This window comes from Tasmannia lanceolata, unplaced genomic scaffold, assembly GCF_043159265.1.
Source record: "Tasmannia lanceolata isolate RefF3 unplaced genomic scaffold, GAP_Taslan_0.1 ptg000005l, whole genome shotgun sequence".
Lineage (NCBI taxonomy): Eukaryota > Viridiplantae > Streptophyta > Magnoliopsida > Canellales > Winteraceae > Tasmannia > Tasmannia lanceolata.
Window position 1 is genome coordinate 6,338,371 of NW_027518682.1, and position 9,996 is coordinate 6,348,366.

At 38.2% G+C, this 9,996-nt stretch overlaps 2 protein-coding genes across 3 annotated transcripts; both read left to right on the top strand.

The window, feature by feature from the left end:
* The first annotated feature begins 207 nt into the window (after positions 1-207).
* On the top strand, positions 208-4,731 carry LOC143877258 (uncharacterized). 2 transcript variants are annotated; one of them, XM_077379214.1, is made up of 3 exons: positions 208-403; positions 751-1,041; positions 4,044-4,731. In XM_077379214.1, the coding sequence occupies exons 1-3, from the start codon at positions 296-298 to the stop codon at positions 4,641-4,643; spliced, it is 999 nt and encodes a 332-aa protein (XP_077235329.1). In that variant the 5' UTR covers positions 208-295; the 3' UTR covers positions 4,644-4,731. The 2 variants fall into 2 exon arrangements, with proteins under 2 accessions (XP_077235329.1, XP_077235330.1); XM_077379215.1 differs by lacking the exon at positions 208-403 and adding an exon at positions 422-595.
* A 127-nt stretch (positions 4,732-4,858) lies between these two features.
* LOC143877256 (uncharacterized) lies at positions 4,859-9,470 on the top strand. The gene is made up of 2 exons (XM_077379213.1): positions 4,859-5,796; positions 6,739-9,470. The coding sequence occupies exon 2, from the start codon at positions 6,784-6,786 to the stop codon at positions 9,220-9,222; it is 2,439 nt and encodes an 812-aa protein (XP_077235328.1). The 5' UTR covers positions 4,859-5,796; positions 6,739-6,783; the 3' UTR covers positions 9,223-9,470.
* Positions 9,471-9,996: the final 526 nt, after the last annotated feature.

Here is a 9,996-nt window from a genome sequence, read left to right on the forward strand (position 1 = left end):
CGATTGCACCGGCCATCCACGTGTGCTGCTCAAACAATGATGTTAGCATTGATACGAACGGTGACCGTCCGATTAGATTACGGATATTTCTACAATTTTTGTACGAAAGTAGGCATCACCATTCAAAAATTCACGGATCCAGATAACTTGCATTGCATTGTTTCTATAGAAAGTCGAGGGGTACAATTGTCTTCTAAAAGCACACCTATTAACCGAAAAAAGAAAGAAAAAAGAACCCTAACCAATTCCTTCTCAAAATGATCGGTGCTCTTTCAAATTTTATTTCGGTGCATAGATGGACCGTTGGAGCGGAATTTTAAAGGTCACCTTAAACCCTAACAAGGCGCCACAATTCAAAGTTGCAGCGTCTCTCTGCATCTCTCCATCTTCCAAAACCCTAGCTGTAAGTTGTAATTCTCAAATCCTAGATTTCACTCAACCAGGTTTTCCTTGTTTCAAAAATCTCGTGTCTTTTTGCAACTATGATTCAATCAAAACCCTAGTCACCTCTTCTAGTTTTATAGGAAAACGGACCCAATGATTCCAATCGGTTAAGCCCTAATCCACAGTCTCAAAATTTACCTTCTATTTCCATGTAATCTCTTAAACCCTACTCTACAACCTCAATTTCTTCCTTCTATTTCCATTTAATCTCTTAAACCCTACTCTACAACCTCAATTTTTACTTTCTCTTTCCATGTAACTTTGTTTTTTGTTTTTCACTGTTTTTTTTTTCCTATGGGATGATAGGCACCTTCTGCAAATGCCATCTTCTTCAGTGGCGATCGAGTTCAAGGGACTGGAAATCCCATGATCGAAAGGCTATCTGATGCACAAAATATAGCTAGAATTCTGGTTTCTAAATTGGGTCCTTCCGTGAATGCTTGGGTTGTGGAGTCGTCCACTTTCAATGGACCTTTTGCTGTTTATAAGGAATTTATTCCCTCGGTGAATTCGAGGGGGGAGCCCAAATGTTACGACCCAAGTGGTTTTCCAGCTTCCACATTCACTGCCTTGCTTTTATCCAAGTGCTTCGAAGAGGTACGATTCGTTAATAGTTCATTGTTTTTCTTGTTCATTTCACTGCTAAATTCTGGTTGAAGTTTGAAGAAAAGAAAATGTAATATAAACGTTGGAATGGGAACATAAGGTAGCCTTAGGATCACGTGAGATCAGTAAGGCGTGATCCCTCTCAAAATGGTGTAGCAATTTAGTTTATACAAGTGATTTAGGCTTGGGAAGAGAATAAATCCCTAAAAGTCCTAATGGACAAATATGCCACGTATTGGGCCTACAATCCTCATCAAGTTGAATTGGTTAATTTCTTGTTGAGATTGACTAGAAAGACGATCTCGTCTCGATGCACACTTTTCATAGTGGTCATCAGGACTATTGATCCTGTTGGGGGTTCCACGCTAAAAGCAAAGATCCCACATCGAAAAGTGAATGAATGTGGAGGGGCTTATAAGGACTTGGGCACCCTCCCCTTAACGGATAGCTTTTAAGGGTGAGTTCTACCCGGGTCCCAACAAGTGGTATCAGAGCCGGGGCATTGTAACCACGATGTGCCCTTGAGGACGGAGAAAATCCCTCGGGGAAGATCTCCGCCATAGTTACCGGATTCACCATCCGCCCTCCGATCTGCGATCCGGGGTCGCACGATCCGAAACGTGGTTCACTAACGACCCGGATCACCAAAAATGATGAATCGCGGCGACCCGCGGGAGAGAAAGAGAGAGAGATGCATATAGACTAGAAGAGAGATGGAGAGAGCTATAAATTTTATATATTTTGGGTTGAATTGGAACTAGAGCTTTATTTTGAAAAAAAATATGTAGGGTATACATGAGGTTTTTTTTGTTTTTTTATTAAATGGATGTAGTATGGACTATGGAAGGATATTCATATATTCCAACGGGAACTTTCTTTTTGAAAAAATATGTATGACATACACGAGGTTTTTATATTTTGTGTATTAAATGTGTGTAGTGTGTACTATGGAATGACATTCTTGTAGAAATATATATATATATATATATATATATATATATATATATATATATATATATATATATATATGGGAAAAGTGTCTCTAGTCGGCCGACTAGAGAACCTTCTCTAGTCCGCCGACCCAAAACACAGTGGGCCCACAATGTTTGGATGATCCAAAGCATTCATTTGATAGGCCCTGACATAGATAGGGTGTGCCCAAAAAATCAGTTCCATAGGATCATCTTAACCCTTCGATTTGTGGAGCTAAAAATTGGACAAATTAGTGAAGTTTTATACCCATCCATTTTAACCTCCACAAATTGTAGGGTTGGGATGATCCTATGGAGCTGATTTTTCGGGCACACCCTATCCATGTCAGGGCCTATTAAATGAATGCTTCGGATCACACAAAAACTGTGGGCCCGCACTGATTTTTTGGCGGACGGACTAGAAAACTTTTCTATTCAGCCGACTAGAAACATCAACCCCATATATATATATATATATACCCTCATCGTACCACGTATCGGACTACCATCGTACCCCGTACCCGTACCGCATACCGGAACGAACTGCGTTCCAGGTAACCTTGATCTCCGCAACCATGTGTAACCTTGAGGATGGAGGAAATCCATCGGGGAAGATCTTGTAGTTCCCACGTTGCTTCTGCATGGTGGAAGAGATTGTTAGGGGTTCCATGTGAAAGCAACGATCCCACATTGGAAACATGAATGGATGTGGAAGGACTTATTTAAGTACTTGGGCACCCTCCCCTTAATGGCTAGCTTTTAAGGGTGAGTTCTACTCGGGTCCCAACATATCCGATGAGCCTTCATAGGTCGACTCAGTGGCTCCAAGTCCGATGCGAAAATGGAGATGTCATCCATATGATCGAGGTGTGCAAAAATCCCAGATTCAGGGAATCCTGAATGATCCCTCTTTCATCGTGTTTCAGTTTGATCAAAGGTCTAGAATCATCCGATGAGGGTGGAGCCTAGGGCAATAGGCCGGACTTGTGATTGTCAACAATATTTATGGACCTAATCACCATATACGTGGCAATGGGACCATCCTGTACCATTATCATTGCTTTCTGTAACGAAAACAATGATCATTCAAAAAGTTTTTCTCTTTCTATTTTTTATATTCTATTTACTGTGTTTGTTATGTGCACTTTTGATACTACTATTTATGCAAATGAACTCTATCTACAAGCTATTAAATATATAATTGTATATGAATATGAAAAGATTTACATAAACAATGTTTTCCTTTAAATCAGTGTTTGGTAAAGGGGTTATGTAAATTTTCTTCCCGTCTTTCTTTAGGAATTTTGAAAATAGAGTAGGCTTGGTATCACAAAGTTCTAGACCAACAACTATCAAATCTTGTCATCTTATTGTAGATTGGATACATTTGGAGTGAATGGGGATTTCTCCAAAGCATTTGGCTGCTGGCTAGTTCTGATTAGTTTGCAGGATTCATCTAATTAAAGTACATCCAGCTCACCAAATTGGATTGGTTCATTTGTTGTTGGTATTGATATTTATGTGTCATAGAGGATTTGTGGATGATGCATATCTTCACTTCAAGGCATAAGCATCTTCAATGGGGCTTGGGCAGATATTATGTATTTGCTCGCTTCATTTTCAAACTCTATTCCCGTATCGTATATTTATAGAAGCAAACAGAGAGGCCAACATCATAGCCAATCGATTCTGATATCAAATAATCCTGGTTTTGGAAGGACAAAACTACCGAACTTTATATATTGCCACAGACATTAATATCAAGGAAAGGTGAATAAGTTTGTTTTCATTTGCAATCTTCAATTGATTTCAAGTAACATCGCACAATTTCTTTCAAGTAACAAACCCTCAGATTGATTGGAGTATTAGACATTCCGATTGATACTGGGTAATTAATTAGTAGGAAGATCTCAGTTTTCGATAATTACCATCCATGTTTGTTTCTTGCCCTTTAAACAAATTTTGAATTACATTCAGGTAAACTTATGTCTTAATCTATGAGCTTGATTTGCTGTTTAGCAGGCAAAAAAATTGATAACTGGAAGGCAACATGAAGCATCTCCATCCACTATGCATTTTACAGCATCCACATCATCCTCGTGTCAACCCAAAACAATCATCCTTGGATTTAGCAAAGGAGGCACTGTACTCAACCAGCTTCTTTCCGAACTTGCCCACTCAACACTCCAACCTACTGGAACTTTGCTCCACTTTAGGAAACAGGTAGTGAGGGATTCTCCTAAAATCCAGGAAGGAAATGAAATCTTCCCTATGTCGAAAGATAGCCTGTTGAACAGCATCTCTGATTTCCACTATGTGGATGTTGGCCTGAACTCTGTTGGGGCATATTTGACCGAGCAAAATGTGATTAAGAAAATTGCTGAGTGGAGTTCTCATGGCACTGCTGGAATCCATTTTACACTCCACGGTACTCCTCGACAGTGGTGTGACAGCAACCGGCCATGGATCCGGAACGAAAAAGACAGATTGTTGCAGCTACTTCAAGATGAAGCTAGTAGGAGTGGAGGTAAATTGCTGGTATGTGAGAGATTCTATTTTGCCAATTGTCCCCCCAATTTGCAGATGCATTTTGAAATAATCGAAAATTTGGATATGAGTTGAGGTTTGTATATTTGTCTGTTTATCACACACCTCAATTGGGACATTTACTAATTATGTTGCAATGTTGTGATTTTGGGTTGGTTTCCTAGCTTCCCTTGTTATTTTTGGAATGCCTCCAACCCAGAACTAACATATCAACCAGGGGCGGAACTACGTATAGCTTTGGGGGGGCCACGGCCCCCCCAAAGATTTGCAAAATTATTAAAAAAATCAATTGTTTCCCCATCTCCCTATGTTAAAAAAAATCCCAAGGGGTGAAAATATCAATTCATCTCCCTGTGTTTAAAAAAATCGTGTAGAAGCTTCTTTATGGATGGACGAAAGTCACGAAACCCTACCTGCAAAAAAATCCTGTAGAAAGCTTCCCCATCTCCCTGTGTTAAAAAAAATCCTGTAGAAAGCTTCACAACTCACAAGCCACGAGTTTTGGGCCACGGCTTTCTCGAGTTCAAAACTCTAAATCCTCAATCCTTCAATCTTCTGTTTTCTCCATCTCCTCTGTATTTTTCGAGTATTAGTGTATTACTCCAACTCTCCAACTCTCCAAGCCCAAGCATAATCTGTTTGAGAAAAGAAGGGGAAGAAGAAGGAAAAGGTGGGGTCAACACTGTAAAAGTGTAAAAGTTGGGATAAATCAGATTCTGTGTGTATCTATTTGGGGTTTTGCATTTGGGTGTTGAAAATGGTTGGAAAATGGATGAAATGCTAGTGGAGGGATCTCATTTGTGTAATGTTGATTCGAGCTTCTCTATCAGGCACATTACATATCTGCTTACAGAGTATCTATTTGGGGTTTTGCATTTGGGTGTTGAAAATGGTTGGAAAATGGATGAAATGCTAGTGGAGGGATGAGGGATCTCATTTGTGATTTGTGTAATGTTGATTCGAGCTTCTCTATCAGGCACATATCTGCTTACAGAGAGTTGTTGCTCCAGCAGAACTCTTAATTTCTATTCACAGTGCCAAATGGATGGGCCAAAATCTCAATCAGATGATCTGCAAACGGATGTTACCCATGAGTATTAGCCTATTAGCAGGGTTTCGAGTTTGTTCCAAGCAGAGAGGAAATCAATTTTATTTTCTTCTTCATCATCTGTTGGAGTGATCGGACCTCGTCTCTGCAAATTCGTTTGCCCAAGCTAATTTTCAGCAGGTATCAGCAGTTTGTAATTAGAGATTTCAGTTTTTTTTTGGCTTTTTTTCCTGTTTCTTGAATTTCTTTCAGATTTTTCCAGTTGCCTCTCGTCATTTTACATTTTATTCGTAGATTTGTCTATTTCTTTTTTTTTTTTGGTAGTCATTATGCAACCAGAATAGCTTGAAATTGAATGTAGGGTTTTTCTTCATCATCTTGTAGATTTTTTTTTCAGGAGGTATCATTGCTTGAATGTAGCCATGTAGGCATAATCCTATTTGTAGGAATCAAAGTTTTTTTTATTTGTTTTTCCCTTCTCTTCAACATAGTTACATAGCCATACTACTTTCTCTCAATGATGGTCTTTCTCTGTACTTTCATGTTTTCTGGTTTGTGCAATGTGCCAATGTCATTATGTTTCACATGTTAATTAGACCAGTTGTGTGTTGCATATTTGGCATGTTCTTGGTAGCTGTAAGAGGAAAAATATAAAATGGGGAATCTAATTTCTCTCTAGAGTAAGAAGAATTGCTAGAAGAAAGCTATTGTTAATGCTTGTTTTTCAGAATAAGAAAACCTAGAAAGAATAAGATGAAGAAAATTGAGATGTTTAAACAAGAAAACTTAGTTTGTGTAAGGGTTGATACGTTGAGTTATGAGTTATAAAAGGAGTCCTCTAGATGCCTAGATCGTTTAGAAGTTTTATATTTGCACTACCATGATTTAATAATTGTGCAAAGTCAGATCATCATTTACATTGATTCCACTATCTATATTTCTATCTCTACTTCTCACAATCTTGACTCTTGAGGTGTGCCTCCTCTATGTTATCATTACTTCGTTATATATTTATGCATGCCCAGATGTGAGATGTCCTATTATCAATCCCCTTATTTATAAGATTAGTGGTTTATAAAATCCTTGAAAAATATTATACTAATTGATAGATAAAATTTTCAGGTTGTTTATTAATCCAGTTCACTCCTCAAAATTATAAGTTGAATCATGGGCAAACCAAAAACTATCGATGCATTCTTCAAAAAAAAGAATGTTAATGATTCAGAAGTCAGCACACCTTCTCCATTAAATTCTGACATGTCAAATGTTGAGCAACGTCCTTCTAAGTTACCAAGAACCCATCTTGAAGAGGTTGATACCAATTCCTTAGAACGTGATCCAGGATTGCGTCATCAAATGTGGGAATATCCTGTTAATCAAAGAGATGAAATTCGTCGTGCATATCTTATTGCTGGAACATATCAATATCAACTTTCAGAGTATCCTCTTTCTGGAGCAGAGAATCATCTTCGCCGATTTCAATCTTCTTGGTTTAAAAAATTTTGTTGGTTAGAATACTCCCCTTCAAAGGATGCTGCATTTTGTCTTCCATGCTATCTTTTTTGTAAGGAACCAACAGGACGCCCGGGATTAGGCGCGTTTACAAGTGAAGGGTTTCGAAATTGGAAAAAAGTGAATGATGGATTGAATTGTGCATTTTTAGGTCATGTTGGAAAAGACCATAATTCACCACATAAAATTGCTGAGAAGGCTTGTCATGATCTATTGAATCAATCGCAGCATATTGAAAAGTTGATAGAAAAACAAACATCACAAGAGATTGAGAATAACCGGTTGCGACTCAAGACTTCCATAGACACCGTTCGTTGGTTAACATTTCAAGCATGTGCTTTTAGAGGTCATGATGAGAGCTTAAGTTCAAAAAATCGAGGTAATTTTATTGAAATGATAAAGATTCTGGCAGATTATAATGAAAAAGTTTCCGGGATTGTCTTAGAAAATGCTCCAAAGAATGCCAAATACACATCGCCTAAAATTCAAAAGGAAATATTGCATATTTTCTCAAGTAAAGTGCGTAGTGCAATTCGTGAAGAAATTGGGGATGAAAAATTTTGCATTATTGTTGATGAAGCTAGAGATGAGTCTATGAGAGAGCAAATGGCTCTTATTTTGAGATTTGTTGATAAGGATGGTTTTATTAGAGAACGATTTTTTGATCTAGTGCATGTTAGAGATACTACTGCATTGACTCTTAAAAAGGAGATATGTGATGTTCTCTCTCGTCACAGTCTCAACATTCAAAACATTCGAGGTCAAGGATATGATGGTGCTAGTAATATGCGTGGTGAGTGGAATGGTTTAAAAGCCTTATTTCTTAAAGATTGCCCGTATGCATATTATGTGCATTGCCTAGCTCACCAATTACAATTAGCATTGGTTGGAGCATCCAGAGAAGTAATGACTATTCATCATTTTTTCTCAAAGTTGTCTTCCATTGTTAATATTATCGGTGCCTCCTGCAAACGTCATGATGAATTGCAGTCTAACCAAGCGGATGATATTGCATATTTGATTTCTATCGATGAGATTGAGTCTGGTAGAGGGGCTAATCAGATCGGCACTTTGCAACGAGCTGGGGATACTCGATGGGGCTCCCATTATAGATCTATTTGCAGCTTACTAAAGATGTTTTCTGCTTCTTGCACAGTGCTTATAAATATCATTAATGGAGGAGGAGCCACTTCTTCTCAACGTGGTGATGCAGATACCGCTTATGATGTGATGACATCTTTTGAATTTGTTTTTATATTACATTTGATGAAAGAAATCATGGGAATCACTGATGTTCTCTGCCATGCTTTGCAAAATCGTTCGCAAGACATTTTGAATGCTCTGCACATAGTCTCAACTACAAAATTACTCATTCAAAAGTTGAGGGAAGACGGCTGGAATAGTTTACTCGAGAATGCGAAATCATTTTGCGAAAGACGTGGGATTGAGATTCCTGATATGAGTGCCCCTTACACAGCAGGTCGTGGTCGGTCACGTGAATCACAGGATCCCATTACGATGGAGCACCATTATCGGGTTGACATATTTAATGCTGCAATAGACTCTCAATTGCAAGAGCTAAATAGCAGATTCAATGAGCAAGCAACAGATGTCCTTATTCTTAGTTCTGCTCTTGATCCTAAGGAGGCTTATAAATCTTTTAAAATTGAAGATATTTGTAATCTTGTGGAGAAATTTTATCCTCAAGATTTCTCAGATCACGAAAAAACTCATTTGAGATTTCAACTGCAGCATTATGAGCTTGATATACTTCAGCATCCAGATTTTCAAAATATTTCCACAATTTCTGAACTTTGCCAGAGATTAAGTACAACGGGAAAGTCAGCGATCTATTATCTGATTGATAGATTGATACGTCTTGTGTTGACTCTTCCGGTTTCAACTGCAACTACAGAACGTGCATTTTCAGCTATGAAGCTTGTTAAAACAAGACTTCGTAACAAGATGGAAGATGAATTTCTTGCAGATTGCTTGGTGGTCTACATCGAAAAAGAAATCGCTGAGAGTTTCAGTACAGATATGATCGTAGATGAATTTTATGATATGAAAAGTCGACGGGCACAACTTAAATAGAAAGATTTAGGTTTACTTTTTTGTTTTCTTTTGTCGGCTTCAATCAAAGTTGGCTAACACGTTCGCATATACATGGAGTTATAGCATACTCTTCGTGTATTGAAAGTCCTATCATAGTTTTAATTCATTAGTTTAAATTTATGGTTTAACTTTTTTATTCTATGAAAGTGTGTGTGTGTGTGTATCAGTGTATCATGCATTTTTTTTACAACTAGTCCGGCCCCCCCAGGTGTAAATTCCTGGTTCCGCCCCTGATATCAACCCATTTTGAACCCACAACTAGATGCACCTCTCTATCTTTTGTTGAGTCTCCTTCGCTTGTTATGTCATTTATTGCTCTGTAATGGGACCATTTATTGATGTGGTTATCTACTGGATACCTTGCTAGAGGAGAAAACCTTAAACCTGATGATAGGAGGTTTTGAAGGTGTTGTTTAGTGGGCATGAAAGGAGAAACTTTTATCTTGACTATACTTTTTTTTAGTGGCCACCCAACCAATGAGTGTGTGTTATTGATATTGATCTTTTCTCAATATCACGAATACGATCCAAGAATAAGATTAGTTGATGGAACTGGGAGATAGATTTGGGGAACAACTGGTAGCGAGAGAAAGGATCACTTGGAGTTGCGAAAACTTCTGGATAGGTATCCTCCATCTAAACTGAATTCTTTCTGGTTAAAGAATCTCTTCCTTCTTATTGGATGATCATGATACTTCCCAAAGATCGAAATTCTTGATGTGTGTGTGTGTGTGTGTGTGTGTGAGAGAGAGA

What these genes read in the sequence shown, in the direction of transcription:
- LOC143877258 (XM_077379214.1), top strand. Translation starts at nt 296, where the DNA reads ATGGACCGTTGGAGCGGAATTTTAAAGGTCACCTTAAACCCTAACAAG. An exon ending in CATCTTCCAAAACCCTAGCT is followed by an intron (nt 404 to 750) that starts GTAAGTTGTAAT and finishes ATGGGATGATAG; the next exon opens with GCACCTTCTGCAAATGCCAT. An exon ending in TATCCAAGTGCTTCGAAGAG is followed by an intron (nt 1,042 to 4,043) that starts GTACGATTCGTT and finishes GCTGTTTAGCAG; the next exon opens with GCAAAAAAATTGATAACTGG.
- LOC143877256 (XM_077379213.1), top strand. Translation starts at nt 6,784, where the DNA reads ATGGGCAAACCAAAAACTATCGATGCATTCTTCAAAAAAAAGAATGTT.